Source organism: Mytilus edulis, chromosome 10 (genome assembly GCF_963676685.1).
Source record: "Mytilus edulis chromosome 10, xbMytEdul2.2, whole genome shotgun sequence".
Classification (NCBI taxonomy): Eukaryota; Metazoa; Mollusca; class Bivalvia; order Mytilida; family Mytilidae; genus Mytilus; species Mytilus edulis.
Window position 1 is genome coordinate 47,852,413 of NC_092353.1, and position 21,458 is coordinate 47,873,870.

The following is a 21,458-nucleotide window of genomic DNA, read 5'->3' on the forward strand; positions in this document are numbered from 1 at the left end:
CATCAGGAACATGAAATTCAGTGATTGTCCTCTGTTGCTGTGTTACCTATTTGTATTTCATTCATTATTTTGAACATACATTAGGCTGTTTGTTTTCTCGTTTGAATTGATTTACATTTGTCATTTCAGGGCATTTTATAACGGACTATGCAGTAAGGGCTTTGTTTATTGTTTAAAGGCCCACAGTTGTTAATTTTTGTGTCATTTGGTCTTTTGTGTTGAGTTGTGTCATTAGCAACCACACCACATCTTCTTTTTTATATATACTATTGCACACCCTTTGCTTCAAAGCTCAACTACAATGTATGCCTGGTACAAACAATAAAACACTACATGTGAAGGAAAATTAGTCTATGTTTAAATTAATTTATTGTACAAAAAGAATTTGAACAATGAGAATAAGTTTTGGTTGTGCACATATTGCCTTCGTCTCATCTGTCACTGCAGTCATTCACGAAGATATATTAACTGATCATTTACATGGCTAAAAATCTAGAAAATAATTTGATACAAATCCAACGGCTGGTATTGTTACCACTCCACTTTTGAATACTGTCCATTATAACTGTTATGACCTGAAAAAGACAAGATTTACAATTCTCAAATTTAAAAAAAAATCTATTTGTTGTTAAAATTAACATTATATGGGTTTTCTCTCATCAGCCCAATACATGTACCTTAAGCTTGGTTTGAAATGCTGACTTTTGTCAAGGGTAATACGAAAATCCTTGTATCATATTCTTACCATTATAAATTGCTTGAAAGATATGAAAACATACTATTCCTAAACTAGGATTTCTTGTACATGTAGAAATAAAACCAAGGAAGTTGCTATATTTAAAAATTCAAAATTCTTGGGTGAAATTTTAAAAATACTATGAAAAACAAACAAACAAACAAAAACATAACTTAATAACTTATTGGGCCTAAACTGTGTAATGTAGTATTTCTCTGTGCATTTCTCATAAACATATACTTCATGGTCTAAAAGGTTATGCTTTTCCAGCTTTAAAGGCTAAATCATATATAGGAACAACATATTTATAATTTCTGCTAAAAATGTACTTTCGAGTACTTTGTCAATCATCATGTATCATAAAATCATTGAGACCAGAGTTCTCATTTTAAATTCCTGCTCCACCTCTGACCATGAAGGAAAGCAAAAAAAAGATTAAGTTATAGGTATGCTAAAATTTACAAAAAAAAAAAAGAATTATTATTTAAACTTAATTTTACCATACATAAATTAACTGTCAATGTTTATACAAGTACAAAAACTGCAAATCAAAACTATATTTCATACACAATTTAAATTTATCTGAATAATATTACTGACTTTCAGAGATGAATGGCTTTTAATGATAGACAAATGTGTTGCTTATTAAATTATTGATAATGATTTCTTTACAAAAACATTGATATACAAAATTAAATCCATGAAACAAAGAGCTAAAACTTGATATATAATGAGAAAAGTAACATAATAAAAGTTTTCCCACCTTGATCTTGACCGGTGTTTACGACTGGACTTCTTACCACTGCGCTCTTCCTTTCTCCTCCTACTTGATCGTGATTCTTCCGACGGACTCCTTCGACTCTTTTGTGATTTCCTATGCTTACTACGACCTTCATTACTCTCCACAGAGTAAGACCTAGATCGTTTACGTTTTTTGGACTTACTTTCCCTATGTCGTTCAGATTTTTCTGAACGTTTAGACCTCCCTTTCCCCCGATCACTTTCCCTTTCCAAACTACGGTCTCTGTGACTATGTTTTTCACGAACTTTATATTCCTCTTCATCTAAGTAACTAGAATGCCGCCTTCTATGATCGCCATCATGTGATTTCCGATGACTTTTGTCATGTGACTTACTATAGTCTCTATCTCTACTATAACTACGGCTTTTGTGTCTTCGACGGTCCCTTTCCCTACTATGTGACCTACCCCCCTCCCTACTTTGGGTCCGTGATTCTTTATCTCTCCTTTTAGATTTGCTGTCATTGTACTCCTCAATATAGTCTTTACTATGTCGTTTACCATTTTCATCTCGACTTGAAGTTCTTTCTATTTGTTGTACCTTCTGTATTTTTTGTATTTTTTTTGCTTTTTTCTTTTTTGCATTTGAACTACTTTCAGATTCTGATTCAGAATCTGAACTAGTAGAACTTGAGCTTGAACTGGAAGAACTATTTGAATTGGAAGAGTCAGAAGAACTAGAACTTGTGGTCCCAGAACTTGAACTTTCACTAGAACCCACAGCCCTTCCCTTATCTTTTTTCACTTTTTTCTCTTTTGATTTGCCCCCAGATTTTTTGGATTTATCATGATTTGCTGGAGGTTCTTTTTCCTCCTTTTGAACTTCTAATCCTGGAATTTCACTATAATTGCTTTCAAATGGATTACTACTCTTTTCAGAGATAGGGTTTTTTAAATAGGCTGGTGTCTCTGGTTCTGAAAAGACAATAGTAAAAATAATTGTCAATTGTAAAAGCGATAAAAATTATCTGTGTAAGTTATAATTTAAACCGAGAATGTACGACGAGTTTAAATATAATATGAACAGTAGACCTGAAGATAAGATATTGAATACTGTGGATTCCTTTAATTTAGCATTAGTAAAAAAATTCATGGATTAAGGAAATTTTGATCATGGTTTTACAAATTTCTGCATTCAAACCTTTTAAAAAATTTGACCATTGTTGAATATTTGAATATTTTTTAACCTGTTGACATTAAATGCACCAAAATTGGTACCCCACAAAAAATAATGAATCCACAGTTGTGTTACATTAATGGACAACCTGGTTCCCCTGTTTGATTGTGTACCCCCCCCCCCCCCCCCCCCCCCCCCAGTTTAAGGCTATCTGATTTTCATGAGTTGTTACTTTAAACTTGCATCATTTGTGTCTATCTAATAATAGATTTTGTAGAGGTTTGCTATTACCTATAAAGAGTGTACAAAGTTTAGTTCCTTTTTTGGGGCTACGAAATTGTAATTTTCAATGTTTTGTCTCTATCAATAAATTTCTGATTTTCTAAGTATCAACTTTATTTTTTTTATCCTGCTTTTTCTTTCTTTCAATGACTACATTTAATTGTCTGGGAAGGTCATATAGGTGATTTTTCAAGCCCTGTTGCTCTCCATTTTTTCAATTTTGACCTGATTTATTTACTTCTTTTTGCCACATTTGTGTATATTTGCATTTTTTGTTTTTATTGTACAAATGACAAATAACTAGTTTCTACCAACATCTAAAAAAACAAATATCATAAATTACAATTATATTGATTAACCTTCAAAATAACTTTTCTTTTTCATCGACCTGCATTATATATTAAAGTGTCTAGGTAAATCAGAATGAAACATACATTAAATGTAATACACTATTTTTCTTGTATTGAATCTTTATTGCACAGATTAAATTGCCAATAGTACAGAATAATATTTTTGTATTATTTTCTGACAATGTAGTTGAGAAACTGTGCTTCTGAATATATAGAGATGACATTTGGAAATAATTAAGGGATAAGTTTCTGTTGATATCAACCCCAATCACTGTTAAACCAATCTATTCATTCCAAATATTGTTACCTGAGATTTGTAGAGGTAAATACTACTATAATATTTACATCTAAGGATTTGAACAGTAACAAATAAATATATATTTATCTTATTTTCGCATGGAATATTTGGCACACACATTTTTAACTCAACTTATTGTGATTTTTCTTCAGGCAAAGTTGAACTTGATAGATTTCACCATCATCTTTAAGTTTTTTAGGTCATATATCACTTCAAGAATTCAAATTTGTTTTAATTAATGAAAGGTGGAGAACCATTTGAAATTTGAAGTGAAAGGTCCTCTATAAAAACATATGCTGAATGTGTGCATGGGACACAGATGATGCCCCTGCTTGCATATCATATACAGTTATAAAGGGACATAACTGAAGAAAAGTAAGAGATGCTACCAAAATTTGTACTTGATCTGAGTTTTGTGGTAATTTTTCAAGTTGTGTATAAGTTTCATAACATTTGGTAAAAAAAGTAAGAGAACGGAAATGAACAATTCAGTTATTTTTTTCATTTGTAAAGGAGCATAACTCTAGAACAGTTAAATATTTAGCTTTGAGTGTTCCTGATGAAGGTAAATCCAGATTAGTGCTTCATTTTTTATTATCTTTATTTTTTTCAAATTTTTATTGTTAAAAAAACTATAAATGCTTTTATACAGGAGCATTTGTCTTAAATAAATCTTATTAGTATTTCCCTGTTAACAGTCAACAATGTCATGTCAGTTTTCTAAATGTGTCTCATATTTTTATTCTTCTGCAGATACTTTTACACCTACCAATTTCGTCCTCCATATAGATTGCCTGGTTTTTCATCTTTTCTGCAAACTCTCTTTTCTTTCGTCTGATTGATGCCTCTAACTCAGCATCTGAATCCCCACCACCTCCATTGTCATTCCCATCTACATTATCCTCATCATCTTCATCATCCTCACTGTCTGTACCATAGCCTAGTCCTAAATGGGACATAGAAAACTACTGAATACAGCACATGCCTTACAATTTCCAATACTTAAATCAATTTATATCATAATTATTAATCAAGAACCAATTCTGAATATCAGTTTTGTATTGAATACTGTGGACTCATTATTATTTCTTGGATAGCATTTTTTTGGTGGATTTCATCACTTCAGGTGGATCATGAATTTAAATAATTAACTAAGTTCAAATTTTCTATAGGTTTGTATGCAGAATTCTGTAAACAGCAACATTTTAAATTGACCCTAATCCACGGAAATTAGTAAATGTGATAATAAAAATTAAAATGAATCCACAGTACCCGTTATTTTAAAGGAGATATCAGGAGACGTTGCAGAAAAGATGAACACATTTCTCAAAATAAGTCCTACTACAATAAGGGCTATTCCACATTTAGGCATTAGGGACTTGGATGGAAGGCACTTGCTTTAGAATTTTTTTTATTATACTCATTATTACCAAAAGATATCTAATAGATCATGTTGATGTGAGTGCCTTTGAGTAGATACGTTTTGGAACGATCCTTTTTAAATTTGACTTCTGCTTGATATTTTTTAATAAACCAAAAGTGAAGAAAAAATACACTGTTACATAATATTCTGGGTTTATAAAAATATTATCTGTTAAATATGTGATATCTTTTATCTAATGCAATGGAATTTCCTGTCACTCAAATATCAGAAGATTCAAGGGAGGAATTCATATGTTTAGAAAGTCTTTAAGAAATATACCTCCCTGTATTAATTGTTCGTATCATAATACCAACTGTAACTAATTATTATTACATTACAAGGACAAATCTAAAATTAGAATATTACTTACCAAGACCAGTGATGGTGGCTAAAGCAGTGGACTTGGCAAGCTGCTTAGCTGGAGCTTTTATAATTATAGAGAAATATGATTAGTCTCCAAAGTGAAAGTGAAAGTAGAAAATCCCCTACAAATCAAGGTAACTTTTTTTCTTCTCCAAAATGCTGTAATACAAATCTTGATTAATATATGAACATAGTTACAACACACAATACAAAGTATGAATCATTATCCATTTTTCACATTTACTTAAGTATGCATAGATTTTGAACAATTTGCTATAAATAATACTGGAAACTTTACATAAAGGAAGTTTATCATTTTCATAAAATAAACTGGGAAACTATGGGTGAGAAAAAATCTGGTCACTTACAACACATAAGTTTTCCTAGAAAAAGCATACCTGCCAGTCCTGTGTATGATAAAATACCTATAAACTAATCAGGACTTGGTGCGACCTGAGATTTTCAATCAACTTTTATTATAATATATCTCAATGAACATGATGAATAAAAGCAATACAATTCTCAAAATTTTCATTTTCATTTAGATTTTTTTTATCCCTTTTTTGGATTTCGGCAGAGAAAGGATGTACCAATGTACAACCAGCAGCAGAAATGTATCTCTTCTTAAATTAAAATATTTAAAACAGTTTTGCAAATATGCCGACAGAAATAACTATGATATGCACTGTTTTAAAAGGACAACAGGTACGAGAATCAGCCCAGATTTACACATTTAAACGACATCAAAACAAACGATTACATACAAAGCTGAATGAAAAAAATAACCTTTGAATGTTTACTCTGTAATGATAGGAATTGAAATCTAAAACATTTTTTGCACATTTGGCTTGTGGTCATTGTAAGTTCCTGCAATATTATATTCAAAATTCAACCACTCAAATACTGGATTTGATGTTTCGAGCAAAGATTAAGTGCTCAGAGTACTGAACCATGACCAAGAACCCTGAAATAATAAATCTTGATGATTTTTTTTGCATCCCACCTATCACTTAATTGTCACATTAAAATGTCTTATCAGACTTGTGTACAAATAAGATAGTGCAGAATAAAATGTATTCACTGGGTACCAGTTTTGTAGTTTTTTTTATCCATGATGATTATAAACTCTGCAGATGTAATTATAAGAAGACATTTACAATCAGGTCAAATTGCACCCAGGATAAAGGTTTTGTTATTATAACCAATGAGTACCTTTAGCTGCTTTAGTTTTAGCTTTAGAGAAGACTTCTCTAGCTATTTCCTGTATTTCACTGTTAGTCACATCTAATAATACTTCTGTTAAGGTCTTTTTCACTTTGATCATCTGCAAAGAAAAATGTTATTATAGAATTAATTTCTTTTACAATTTTTGTCATACAATTCTTTATTTCCATTATCTTAATCATATGGACACTCAATGGTTGATATGCCTAAATACTTCATCTAATGTACCACTAGCCTGTTAACACTGCAGTTTGGAGTTTAAACCCAGCATGCTGTAACTTAAATCTAAATTGACTCTGATTATAAGTTTTCCTCGGCTTCCCTATGTTGTTCTCTCTCGTCACTTTGGCTACCTCCACCAATTTAAGCTGGCCGTAAAAATATAGCCAGTTGTGCTGAAAGTGGCATTTAACACCAACAATCAATCAATCTGGAATCAACTTTGAAATATCAAGCCTTAATGCTTTTGACATTTGAAAAACTTGCTGTTGATCACAATGTTCATGACAGATGTTTTGATAGTATTTTATTTTGATTCACATTATTTTAAGACTCAAAAAGATTAAGATGTCGGCACATTATATAGAAGCATGTCCGTTGATCTCTTGGAAGTTCTAAGGTTTTTTGTTTTTTTGTGTTGCTGTCTGAGTCTCATTTATTTATACATGGCTATCACATGTATCATGGGAGTATTCAGTAAACAGGAAATTGATGTGAGCAGTACATGTAAATCTGAAAATGCATAACAGGGTATACCATGAAACTTGATAACAAAGTGCTGGAAGCCCTGATTAGTGAAATTTGATAACCATAATTAAGTATACCAAACTGTATTTTAGAACTTTGTATATTAACAATATATTTCTCCATGATATTGTTAAATGGATACAACAGAATATTTTTATTTCTTGCTTTTTGCTTTTGCTTTTGTTTTTTATTTTATGCATACATGTGTATCTGGTTTTGTTTTTTTTAACTATTTGTGCTACATTGTACATGAATAGCAAGTGGTTTGTATGTGTTATACACTGTATGTGTTACAGTCCTTCTCTACATATTCAATTATTTGCACAAACGTTCATGTCAGTTAAAAACAACTCAATACACTGATGTTGCTTTGTTACTTTCATCTAGTTAACTTTAAATAAATCTAACTTGATAGTTGACTTCGGGTTAAAAACCTGTATCTGAAATGTGGTGTGAACCATTGCATGGAGTTGAAAATTAATGTATGATCTGAAGATGTTCTCTTACTGGTGCTTTGGTCTTGCCTCATTGACAATGGTTTAATGGTTGCTAAACATCCAGAGGCAAATATTTCACACATGTTCATGGCAAAATATCTCAAAACTCTTTTCTTTTGTATTTTTACATAGCTTTAAGATTTCTTGTTTTAGGAAACCCGAGTGCACTATCAACCGTAGACAGAATTTTTACGGTTGATCTAATACAGGTATACTTGAGTGCATCTTAAAGCTTTTGCAAAAGACAAAAGGCAGTCATTTACAACACTGTATGTTAATTTATAACATTGTTTTTTTTTATCTGAAATGTAATGCACTTTTATGCAACTCTGACTTTCACAGGACATTTATTTTGGAGAAAAAGGGGATAAGGTTAAATATATATAGAGATTCAAGTTAATTTTGAATTGAGTATTTTTAACAATTTCCTCTTTACCATTTCCATTTGCTTTTCTTCCTCAGTTTTAAATTCATCTGGTGAAGGACTCCTTTTCTTTATAGGACTAGGTTCTGGTGACCTATCTTTACTTGGTGAAGGAGATTTGTCGCTGGCTTCATCATCCGAGTCCTAAAATGAATAAAATAAAACAGTAGGAATAGATCACTAAAATCTGTTTTTTTTAGTTTGGATTTTTTTCTTTTTCTAAAAGAGATATTCTTATTAAGCTTGAACTTACAACTATGAATTTTTTCAAGCAAGGACTTTCAGATGAAATCTTTACTTTGTCATTATAAAGTTGCTTCAATTCTACATATGAAGCTTTGTATATACAAGGGTGTTCCATAGTAGTATTGTTCAAAATCATTTTTGATTGAAATTAAGGATTTTTAAATGTGAACAGTGGTCTCGTTAATCCAAAATAGAAGGGCCTTGACCTCGGTTCCCTTAGCCCTTGTTTTAAAATGTCCTTGCATGGTTTTGTCCATGTACTTTATAAAAATTGAAACGCATCCTTTCCTCTACCTAAAAAAAACCTGCCCTGTCGTTTAATTTCTAGCTGGAGCATTGGTAAGACATCACTTACTGATGTTTATATTTAAATTATCTCTCTCTAATTCCTAATGTTTAATGTAATTGGCATATCTCCCTTAGTGTCATTAAGGACTACACATCATAAATTATTTCTTTATGAATATCAACAATACACATTTCAATTACACTGCTCTGATTCCACATTTCTTTTCAAATTTGCTTTGGAACACAATGTAATCTAATATTGACACAATCTTAATTTATTATACAAATGATGGATTCTCAAATGTTATTTACAAGTCGAGTTAGATAAACTTACAAATCGACTTTTCTTGGGCAATGTAGGTTCTGAGTCGTTACCCTCTTTTTGAGCCATGATGGCTTCCTTTGCTGCTTTCTCTCTTTCCTCCTTCAGCCTCTCCTCTTCTTGCATTTCCAGATCCATTTTCTCCTTGTGTATCTTTCTCTGTTTTTCGTTCTCCATTTTTTCTAATCCCTCTCGTATCCAAGCTGGTAAAGATTTCCTTTTGGCTGCATCTATACATTAAATTAAGAGTAACATGTATTTAATATTAAGGCACATCTTAACCACATGAATACCTTGCATTTCTATACTAAGGCTCATTAAATCAAGGTTTGAATACACAACTATATAGATATGTCTGAATAATTCAACCCAACAATGTTGAAAGTTGGAATTAGATTTTTATGCTGACAAATGTTTGTCCAACAGGATTTTAACACCCACTTTAGATACACTACAGCACCTATGGCTTAGCCTCATGTTCAGCGCTCTAGACCACATCTGTTATATAAAAATATAACTTCAATGTGTATTACCTGTCACATATTAAAGGCAAGTATATATGTAATTATATACATACAAATTTTTATTTGGTGAATCTTTTGCCTTTGTTTCCCCCCCCCCCCCCCCCCATAACTTTAAATAACTGTACATCTTGTTGTATTTATGTCATAAGCAATATCTAATTTTGTTTTATAATGATTATTTTCTAAAAGTATCATATTTTTCCCCATTTCGTCACTGACAGAAGACTTTCATAAATAACTAGACCAGTGTCCGAGGTCGAATATTTATGAAATATTTGCCATTTAATAGACCAATATAAACAAACCAGAGAGCCGTGGTGTAGTGGTTAGTGCATCGGACTACCAACACAAAGGTTCCTGGTTCGATTCCCGTCTGGGATGAAAATTTCAGGAACTGAACTTTCGGCTCTCCCTTGACACCATTTGCGAGTATGGTCTCGAGGAAACAATGATAGTCCGTCGGAAGGGGACGATAAATGGCTGACCCGTGTTAAGAGAGAGCCATATCTCTTGCACGTTAAAGACACCCTTGTAGATTTCGAAAAAGAGCAGGCTAATGCCGCTACAAGGCAGCACTCGCACCCGCAAAGTGGAAAGGGATTAATATAAGTTGCAAAACTTGTTTCCCAATCCACTATAAATAAATATGTTTAAACTAATATAAACAAACCAAGTCCAGAATCATCAGGTGGATTGCTGTCTTCATTGTGTCTAAACCTCTCCCTATCTCGTCGGTTATTACGATCCCTACGTGGGCGGTGATAGTGATGATTATCTTGTTCTTCACTATTCCAGTACTGGTTATTATATTCTCCTTGATCGCCCTATAAAAATAAATGGTATCTATAACCTAATCATATCCTATTTTTATTTGATTTTGTCAATTGCTCAAATACTATTTTTAGTTTTTGTTCTTTATTTTTCTATTCTCTTATTCTGTGCCAAATTATACAAATGTTTTCCAAACCTGTACAGCAAAATTTGTACATACAAAATAAAGTTATATAAGTATGTAAGCAGGTGCGTCTATGTTAGATAAATTATTTCTTTAGCATGCATCTTTTCTTATAGTTCAGATTTTTTTAAACAAATTTGGATTGGTTGTTTTATTTCTTCTTTGGTTATTCACTGATGTTGTCAATCAGCGTTTGCCTTTGCGCCTGCATGAAACTAGAACTTTAAATAAACTTAACTCAATGATACTGCAAACCCTGCAATAGTAAGGGTATATTTTATTATCTCCCTTTTTAATAATTCTTAGTTTTAGGGTCTACAACAGCTATGAATTGAACATCACATAAATGCACAAACGAAAGGCTAACCTGATAATACATCTGTTCTCCATTATTATCTGACTGAAATACCTGATCGTAAAATTGTCCACCATGATTGTATTCAAATTGTTCACCAAAGTTACCATGACTATACTCAAATGTACCTTCATCCTAGAGAATAAATTTTATTAATTCAAAATACATATCATTAATTTGTGCTGTTGCTAACCATACACTATATTATTAAATTAAAGATTCAAGTAATTGTAAGTATTTTGATTCCTCAGTTTTTCATACAGAACCAAAAAAGATAAATTTGTATACTATAGTAGCAGCAAAAACTTACGAAAAGGGAGATTTTTTTTTAATAGTTTTTGGTTAAAACATTTATTTCCCTTTGCCAACAAGTCAGAGGTCAACTGATAACTGAAATCTATAATGATAGTTAGATTTTAGACACAGTTGTTTTTATAACAATTTTGTTTTTCAAACTCTTAAATTCACCACACTGAACAAGTAAGGATCTCTTAATTAGTCCCATATCAATTCATCAAGTAGGAACTTTATAAAGCTGACAATACAGTAAGGATTTTGCTCATTGATAAAGGCTGTACAGACTTATAAGTGATTAAATCCATATCATTTCCAGTTATGTGGATAGTTATCTCACTGGCAATCATACCACATCTCCTTTTATAAAACCAAAAATATATGATTGGTGTTTCTAGCTAGCCAGGTAAATCAAGCCAAACTAAAGCAAATTGGGCTTTCATCATGACGTTTAATACCTTATTTTCTCCACCCTGCACACTCCAACCTTGTGCATTCCATTGTGTGTTCCAATTCCATCCAGTTTGACCTGGGTATGCTGAAAAAAAAAATTAATGGTTATTGGTAAATACAAAACATCTAAACAAGGAAGCAAAAATATTTAAAATTTATACATATATTCAGGGTCCTCATTAAAACTGGTGAGTCCAAAGATGCACCAAGATTGAATTATTTTGTATAAACTCAACACACATATCATAATTATATAGCAAAAGTTTATAAGTAATCTGAATTCAATGTCATTTCATTGCTCTATTAGGTCATAGAGAATAAAATAATAACTTATTTAGCAATAAAATATCTTTTTCTTGTATTCTAATTTGCATAATTTAATGTGTGATGTATACGATTTTTGCAAGAAAAGCATGGACTTATAACATAATAAGGTCTGTATTTCAATGAGATTGGTGACAACTTTTACAAATCTCTACAAACTTAAGTTTTGGAAATCAGTAATTTCATTTTCACAACAGTCAAAATAATGAAGCTAAGATACATACTATATGTGGGTTCTGTGTTTCCTCCAGAATACATACTATTGCTGTTAGAATCTTGGGAGGTCTCCCCTTCATTCACCACCTCCATGTCATCATTCTGAGGCATAGGAGGTGGAGGAGGAGGGGGTTGTGCCAGGTCAACAACGCCATGGTTTGGTTGACTGCTGTCAGCTGTTTCTTTATGTTGTATCCACTGTTTTGCCAATTGTGCCCAATCAACTGTCAAAATAAAATAAAAAATCTATTATTTCAATTCAAGCTTCAACTGTATATTGAGTATACTATTATAATCAATCAAAACCATTTACCTGAGTTATAAGAAGAAATGTACACCCTTGTTGAAATTTTCTTGTTAATATACATGAAATTAAAATAAATGAAAATACCCCTTAACCCTTTCGCCGATGAGTCCCGGTTTACCGGGATTCACGCTTCAGACAGCTGACGATGAGTCCCGTTTTACCGGGATTGGAATACATCTTTTATGTTTCCCGCTCAAAACAGTGCAAACATGAGTTATCTTTCTTTGATGAATACCCGGATGAGAGTGTAAACATGGCGCTTCCGTTTGTTGAAAACCGTGTCAAAATCAGACGAAATTTACGGAATTTACGAGAATTTGAAATGAGGGAACATTTTTTTTGAAGGAATATGGAAGAATTGAAGCCAAACTAGTATACTTTTTTCACGTAAAATGTCGTTTTATGTACAAAACACTTGGAATGGACATCGTTCAGTGTGAGGAATTTGTACAGCCTCATAAAAATTTTGCCGTTTTGGGTTTAAAAATTACGATTTGGGGTCTAAGAGCAGAATTTTGAGAATTTCACCTAGATAATGCCGAAAATTTGAAAATTTGAATATTTTATGAAGAAAAAATTATCAAAACATGAACAAAACTGTGAACATGGTGTTAGTGAATGAAATAAATACACAAATAACTACAAACAAGTTTTTATTGACATTTATTATGAAGATCTCCCACTTGAGTAATAGTAGCCAGGGAAGCCATCGTCTCAGAGTAGCTTCTCTCTGGGCAGCAATCGGTGAAAGGGTTAATATATAATGCTTTGAAAACAGGTTAAAAGAAGCTGGCCTTAACCATTAGGTAAAATTGAGAATGGAAATGGGGAATATTTCAAAGAGACATTAATTGCAACCCGACCAACATGACTATAGAGCAGATAACAGCTCCTCAGAGCAGATAACAGGGCCAATAATGGGTCTTCAGTGCAGCGAGAAAATCCTGCTCACAGAGGTGGGCCTCAGCTGACCTCTTAATAAAAATGAATACTAGTAAAGTAAAAATGGATGTCATACTTAACTCCAAAATATATAAATGAATTAAAATTAAACATTGTTAAAATACATACAAGACTCATCACTTGGGACACTCCCGGACAGGCTCAAAAATGTGGTGGGGTTAAAAATGAATGCCCTGATTTGCAGACTGCTACTAAAAGAAGCTTACCTTGTCCATGAGGCATGCCTTGAATTGCAGATTGCTGCATCATGGGGTTCATACCCCCTGGAAATGGATTAGCCCACATTATGTCTTTGTATAAAATATTTTATCTGAAAGTGAAAAAAAATACAGAACATTTAATCATGTTAATTGTCACTAAATATATGAAATATATATACATTGTGAAGAAGGATATCGCCCTGATGAATGTTCCTACAATAGGTTACATTTGCATCAATTGAGATCACTGCTTATGCCTAGGTCACACATTCACAGATCACCTCACGGGATCTATAGCTACTACTGATTAAATCTCATGGATGATCCCGAAAATGCAGATACGGATGCAAAACAGTTTGACTACAGGTTTTGATGTTACTACCACTGATAATGAAAGACATGGGTCATTTGTTGACAGGAGTGCTATGGGTTCTTACGGAAATTACACGGTTTAGTACGCACAACATGTGATGGGGGCAGGTGATTAAGTATGAATGAGAATGCTCTGAAACGGAATGGTATGAACCGCTACATTTTCTAAAAGCTGTAAATCATTTTCAGTGTTCTCCCCAGGAATTTTAGATAGCGCTGTGGAAAGCGTGTGATTTTCGACAATTCTCTTTAACTTTGTCGAGGCGCGCGTATGGTTTGTAATTGATTTGTTATGTGTTTTTCTTATATTATGCTATTGATGTTTTCTCTTGTAATGATGTCCTTATCATGCTCATGGAAGTTACCCCTTTGTTTGCTAATGTTATTGTCTGGATATAGACATGATAGAAAAAAAGTGTTCATTGTAAATTCATATAATCCTCATATTATCTTTGTATAAAACCCAAGGAGAAGTCGTCTTCTTCTTAAGTTACAGAAAACCATCAACATTTTGAAGATTACATTCTGGCGCATGCCTGATTGAGGTTGCTTTTTAAAATTAATTTCAATTTTTCTCTATTTTGTTTATAAACTTTACAATTTTTATTGGACTTTTACTTTTTACATTTTCTATTTTATTTTTATATTGAGATAAAAACAATAGGTACATTTAGTTTAAGTGAGAAAAGGTTTTAAGGAGTACTTCATGGGTTAGTCTGTGGCAGTGTTGTTTGAAATTTCAGGTGGTAATTTATTCGTCTTTTCCATGATGGGTCTATACCAGACTGCCTATGTGAAGATTTCTTATCACTAAACAGGTGATGTTGCAAAACATGTAGGACCAACAATAAAGTCATTCATTGTCAGCTTCTGTATTTGGTTTTGTAACCTACTGTAGCAGTTTACTGTTAACCTTACGACGTTTGACAGGAATTGACATTTTTAGCATAATGATTTGTAATTTTTCTGACCTTAACGTTACATAATATTCAAATGGCTTCATCCAAGCTGGACATCGAGAAAGTGAATTTCTCAAGTCGTATCAGCTTGGGGTTTGTTCTCCTAATCATATATCCTCTCAATTGTTTTCAAATGGTAAAATTCATTACTGTAGAATTGCTGCCTTATCAAAAAATAGTTCGAGAGGTTATGATTAATACTTCAAAGATTTGCTCATTTTTGAGGTTCGTATGGATAGTAAGACTGGCAAATTGTAACAAACCCCTGTGTTTGATCGTTTTTAAAATCATAGTTTGTTCTCAAAGTTCGTTCAACAAAATTTTGAGTGTCGTTGGCAAATGTGGTCAATTTATTTCATCTCATTTCATTCATATATATGCCTCTATATATTCTATCAATTAAAACAGTAGATGTCAATGTTGAAATCTTTATTTATTTTCATCTTTCAAAGTCACCATTTTGTAAAATTTATTGAATGGTCCCGCGGAGTTACTTAATACAACATATTTTCATTCAGAAATAGTAAACAAGTTCATCATCATGATCATGTGATCCGAAGTGAAAATAAGCGGGAAATTAGAAAAATTATGAAAAAAATATAGCGACGCGCTTGCGATGGATAGTACTGCGGTCAGTGCAATAGAACAGCAAGAAATTGTAATAGCGCTGAAAATTGCGGCGCTAAAAACAGCCTGGGGAGAACACTGATTTCTGTAATAATAAGTTGTGATTTATCATTTCTTTATCATGTTTATGGCAGTGAATGTTAGATTTTTGTTTTCTTTTGTTAAATAAATTATTTATCGGTCTGTCTGTACAGTCAGGGGACTTACTTAAATAAGTGATTTTCTAAATCACTGATTTAAGTAACATTATTTCCATAAAGGTTGGAAGTTAGAGTTGTCTTTCTTTAATAATCACCTATTTAAGTAGTAAAAATTAATCACTAGAAGAAGTGATTTAATCTTATTGTAGCTTTAAATATAGAATACTAATGATCCAGGGACTAATTATGTTTCTAAACTTATCAGAACCAACATCTGTGTTGTCTAGGATGACCAGGTCATTTCAGGTGATGACCTTGTACTGAATCTAGGATAATGACATAAAAATCACTTGTTTAAGTATCAAACCTCAATTTCCTTCCCAAAAATCACTTCTTTAAGTATCATTCTTTTAATAATCCCTACTAACATGACTAATTTCAACACCCCCGAACAGTGAGATTTTTATCGCGAACAGTAGAATTTTATTACATAATCTGAAAGATGAAACCTTGAACTTCACAGGAAAAATACTCCATCTGCTGGGAAAAATCTTTGAAGAAAGTATCAGTTCATTATGTAAAGCCATTATTATAGCATTTTTTCAACTAAAATAGAATTTTCAGCTAAATGATAGCATCAAAGGCAGAAACCTTTCTACTTAAAAGAAGCAAAAAGTTTTTTTTTTTTAATTTTACTAATTAAAAGATATTATTTAAACCTATGTGTTTAAATTTTGAAAAAAATACAAAATTCCAATTTGTGACAAAACCACGATTTTACTACTCAAATAAGTGATTTAAAAATCACCTATTTCAGTAAGTCCCCTGACTGCTGTAGCATGTGAGGTTCTTCATTATCCTCTGACTAATGACATGTAGCAATTCTTAAAACATATTTGAGATTATTCGTGCAAAGCTCTAAAATTATGTAACTGTTTTTTTTGCACAAAAATGAGGGGCTCATAATGACCATAATGGGCTCATAATATTGCTCATTTGTTATGAGGAACCTTAACAAATGTGTGGTGTAACGTTCTAGTTCTGAGTTCTCCGGAATGAACCATAGAAATCATTTGAGCCTTTGAATAAGTACGGCTTAATACTGTTTTGATAGGGACTAAAACAGATTTGTGTGTTCTTTTACCATTTAGTAAGGTTTACAACAGTTTTTTGATCGGTGGTCAAATTTTGCGCATGTTCAAAAATTGTCAATTAACATTTTTACAAATACTATTACCATGATTATGTATAACTATAGCTGCGGAACCGTAGCTCTTAGGTCATTATGTTATTTTTTGACTATTTGCGGACCATAGAGCTACCGATTTTTCCTATTTCAAAACGTTCGGAATTGCGACCCAGGTTCAGGTCGTACTTATTTCCCAAAAAATTATTGTTTATAATCAATGCAAAGCTTATCAATATATATATTTCGTTTCGTTAGATATTTTTCTAGGAAATGACGTACCTATTTATGCAAGGGTGTGGAAATGCTATGCCCGACTCGTACATTTGAACAACCGGACAAGTAATTGTTTTTGCCTTGGTTGCCCGTGGATAAGTAAAAAAATATACAAGACAAAGTTCAAATCCAACAAAAACATAAAATTAATTTCAAAACGTATAAAGATGTTTAATTTATGTAAAAGAAACCAATGTTCAGCAAGTAAAAACATCAATGTTCATGACGATAAATATTACATGATAACGGAAATAGATCGATTACCATAATAAATAAGTATTCGAACCCGAGTCGCGTAACATTGCATTGACTTTGTCCATTGACCCGGGATCGTCGATTAGGTTTTAGCCATCATTTACCGGAAGTGTCATTTCTTTAAATTTTGTATCGAAATTCAGATTGATAAATAAAAAGGTGGGCAAGCAAGACAAAAAGAGTCATGAGTCGAGTAGAAAACCTTAAATGCAAATGGAAGACAGAGTATTAAAAAAAAAAACAGAAGCCAAAATTTCAGACATCGTGGATATCAGATTGCCCCTGGCTATCTATCAGTCAGGGGACTTACTGAAATAAGTGATTTTTAAATCACTTATTTGAGTAGCAAATTCAAGGTTTTGTCACAAATTGGGATTTTGTAGTTTTTCAAAATTTTAAACACATAGGTTTAAATAACATCTTTTAATTAGTCAAATTAAAAAATATGAACTTTTTGCTTCTTTTAAGTAGCAAGGTTTATGCCTTTGATGCTATCATTTACCTGAAAATTCTATTTTAGTTGAAAAAATGCTATAATAATGGCTTTACATAATGAACTTATACTTTCTTAAATGATTTTTCACAGCAGTGGGAGTATTTTTCCTGTGAAGTTCAAGGTTTCATCTTTCAGATTATGTAATAAAATTCTACTGTTCGCGATAAAAATTTCACTGTTCGGGGGTGTTGAAATTAGTGGGGGTTATTAAAAGAATGATACTTAAAGAAGTGATTTTTGGGAAGGAAATTGAGGTCTGATACTTAAACAAGTGATTTTTATGTCATTATCCTAGATTCAGTACAAGGTCATCACCTGAAATGACCTGGTCATCCTAGACAACACAGATGTTGGTTCTGATAAGTTTAGAAACATAATTAGTCCCTGGATCATTAGTATTCTATATTTAAAGCTACACTAATATTAAATCACTTCTTCTAGTGATTAATTTGTACTACTTAAATAGGTGATTATTAAAGAAAGACAACTCTAACTTCCAACCTTTATGGAAATAGTGTTACTTGAATCAGTGATTTAGAAAATCACTTGTTTAAGTAAGTCCCCTGACTGTCTATGGAAATTCGGAAAATAAATTAAGTTTTTGTCTTATTTATAGATGAAAGGTCAACATCATTTGTTGTCAAAGTGGAAAATAAAAGGGATGCTTTAATTGCCCATCAAGACAATAATAAATAATCAAGGAAAAAACAAGTGTGTCAGTTGAGAGAAACACCACAAAATCAATAGTTTATCTATTATTTAGTTTACATTTCTTCAATCACTGTCCTCAAATTTAGTATATGTACCTAATGGCTACAATTTTTATTCAAAAACTGCTGCAAAATTGTCCTTTACATGTCATTTCATTGGTTGGTTTGCTGTTAGGTTTCTGTCCCATTGATGTCAACCCATTTCCTACTTTCCTAATTTTTTACAAATCTATTTGTTTATAGATTTCATTTGTTTGTGATGCACAACAGTGCTAAGATCATCAGGGCAAGTAAAAACTTTCCAGACAAGTAAAATTTTAGGTTTCACTTGCCCGGGGACAAGTGCTCACAACAAATATTTCCACACCCCTGTTATGTTTGAATATTCATTTCCTAAACACTATTATCTAATTATTTCCATTTGTATACATTCTCCACCTATTTTGTTCGCCCATATTGAATCTCTTCGTGACATCACAAAAAACAAGAAAAGATAACTCTTGTAGGAAAACATGTGTTGGTTTGTTTACGTTGTCTTTTATTTTATTTTCATAACTGTTTGAATGAAAGTACGTTTAATAAAAGTTAGACACTAACAGAAATAATAATTCTTTCAATCAATTTAAATATTTAGTATGAATTTATGTTATAAAGTCTTATAAACACTCAATTCTCGCTTAGAAATAAGTGAGGGTCTGGATGGCGGGGTCTGTTATTCTGTAAACATTTAATTTTCACCCCTTTTTTCTCTTATCTTCAAAAAATTAACCCCTTTTTTCTCTAATCTTAAAAAAATTTTTTGGCCTGTTATTCTCTAATCTTCATTTTTATGGGCATTATTCTTTAATCATTTAACCCCATCCAAACCCTCATAAGTAAACAAACCAACACATGCTTTTTTATATAAGAGTTATCTGTTCTTATTTTTCGTAGGCGTTCCTCACCTCCAAAATAGGAAATTGAGGACATTTGAGTTATCTTTTCTTGATTTCGTGACGTCACGACGAGATTCAATACGGCCGAACAAAATAGGTGGAGAATGTATACAAATGGAAATGATTAGATAATAGTGTTTAGGAAATGAATATTCAAACATAAATAGGTGTCATATCCTAGAAAAATATCTAACGAAACGAAATATATATATTGATAAGCTTTGCATTGATTATAAACAATAATTTTTTTGGAAATAAGTGCGACCTGAACCTGGGTTGCAATTTCGAACGTTTTGAAATAGGAAATCTGTAGCTCAATGGTCCGCAAATAGTAAAAAGATAACATAAGGACCTAAGAGCTACGGTTCCGCAGCTAGTATAACTACGGCTATAATACGTTTAAGGTTCATCATAACCTTTTTGCTAAAATGGCCGTATTTACACCCCAAATTTTACTCTGAGTACAGACTAACCTATACACCTGCAACAGTTTTAAGGGATGGTAGGAACTAGATATATAAATTTTAAATGCATTTTAAGTTTCAGAAAATTATAAACTTTTTTTAGATTTTGCTATCCATTTTTTTTCGTTCCTGCAGAAGGTGCAAAAATTAACTAAGTAGTGAAAACGATTGAGAAGCTCCCCTCATATAATCAATGTTGTGAGTAGTATTGATTTAAATGGACAATAGATGGACAATAGACACCTGTAAACAATAGGTGATTTAACAGGTTTAAACTGTGTAACTGAGTGGACCGTATCAAATGAAACTCGGGTGTTTGTTTATTTTGCTATCTTCTGCAGACTGGAAAAAAATGAACATCAAAATCCAGGTAAGTTTTTAATTTTCTGAAACGTAGACTTCATATAACTTTTATATATCTAGTTCCTGCCATGCCTTAAAACTTTCCTGGATGTACCAGTTTGTCTGTACTCATAGTAATTTTGGAGGTGTAAACACGGCCATATTTTTCAATTCCTTATGATGAACCTAAGTCCTTAATACAACAGATTGCCATGAATGACGCAGGATCGTGTCCATAGCTAATATGGGGATCAAATCTGTGAATGTGCGACCTAGGCATAAGGTAACAAATGTCTGCTGTTATTATAAACACTTCTTAAACATTATTTATTCCATTCAGAGAGACATACATGCAAGTCACTAACACTAACTCAAGAACAGTAAGTGACACCACCCATATACAAACTTGATTTCTGTTTGGTGGAAATAAATATTGTGAATGTTTCAAAACATTTGCAGTTTCTTATTAACATAATGATGATGTGATGCTATGATAATTGATATCTGAAATTATTTCTTATATACTTTATAGTGATGTCAATTTTTTTTTGCCGTGGAATGCAAGATGTTATTTCATAATTCCCTATATACCAGGATGATGCAAGAAATTTGCTTGATGGCGGACAGTAACTACAAATATATTGCATACATTCTAAAGTCAAATTAAAGCTTAATACATAGAGGAAAGTCTTTCATAAACGCATGTAATTTGCCGCCGCCATGTTCTGCATTGATATTTTCTGGTCTGTTTATCAACCAATCAAATTTTAGTTTTATAATAAATCCCTTAACGGAAAAGACATGTTTTTTATTCCGCTATTTTAGACCAATGCTGACTTTTTAGGTCACTTTTAGCATACGATTAAATAATGGTGTCTTAATATTTTTTTTATTACATCATAGCAATGAATTATACAGGTCTGTAAATATTTTTTTTCTCAAATCGCGCGGAACAGTTATTTGTTATATCGCAGATTCTGAGATGAAA

The 21,458-nt window shown here is 32.1% G+C and overlaps 1 protein-coding gene across 3 annotated transcripts; it reads right to left on the bottom strand.

The window, feature by feature from the left end:
- Positions 1–350: 350 nt before the first annotated feature.
- Positions 351–21,278, bottom strand: LOC139491357 (arginine/serine-rich protein PNISR-like). 3 transcript variants are annotated; one of them, XR_011656523.1, is made up of 13 exons: positions 21,120–21,221; positions 13,715–13,818; positions 12,247–12,462; positions 11,704–11,783; positions 11,006–11,086; positions 10,312–10,465; positions 9,130–9,347; positions 8,274–8,405; positions 6,582–6,693; positions 5,377–5,430; positions 4,353–4,529; positions 999–2,451; positions 351–951 (listed from the first exon to the last, which is right to left on the bottom strand). XR_011656523.1 is itself a non-coding variant. In XM_071278990.1 (13 exons), the coding sequence occupies exons 2-13, from the start codon at positions 13,791–13,793 to the stop codon at positions 569–571; spliced, it is 2,262 nt and encodes a 753-aa protein (XP_071135091.1). In that variant the 5' UTR covers positions 13,794–13,818; positions 21,148–21,278; the 3' UTR covers positions 351–568. The 3 variants fall into 3 exon arrangements, 2 of the variants coding, with proteins under 2 accessions (XP_071135091.1, XP_071135092.1); XM_071278990.1 differs by having other exon boundaries at positions 351–575; positions 1,500–2,451; positions 21,148–21,278; XM_071278991.1 differs by having other exon boundaries at positions 351–575; positions 1,500–2,451.
- Between the last annotated feature and the right edge of the window lie 180 nt (positions 21,279–21,458).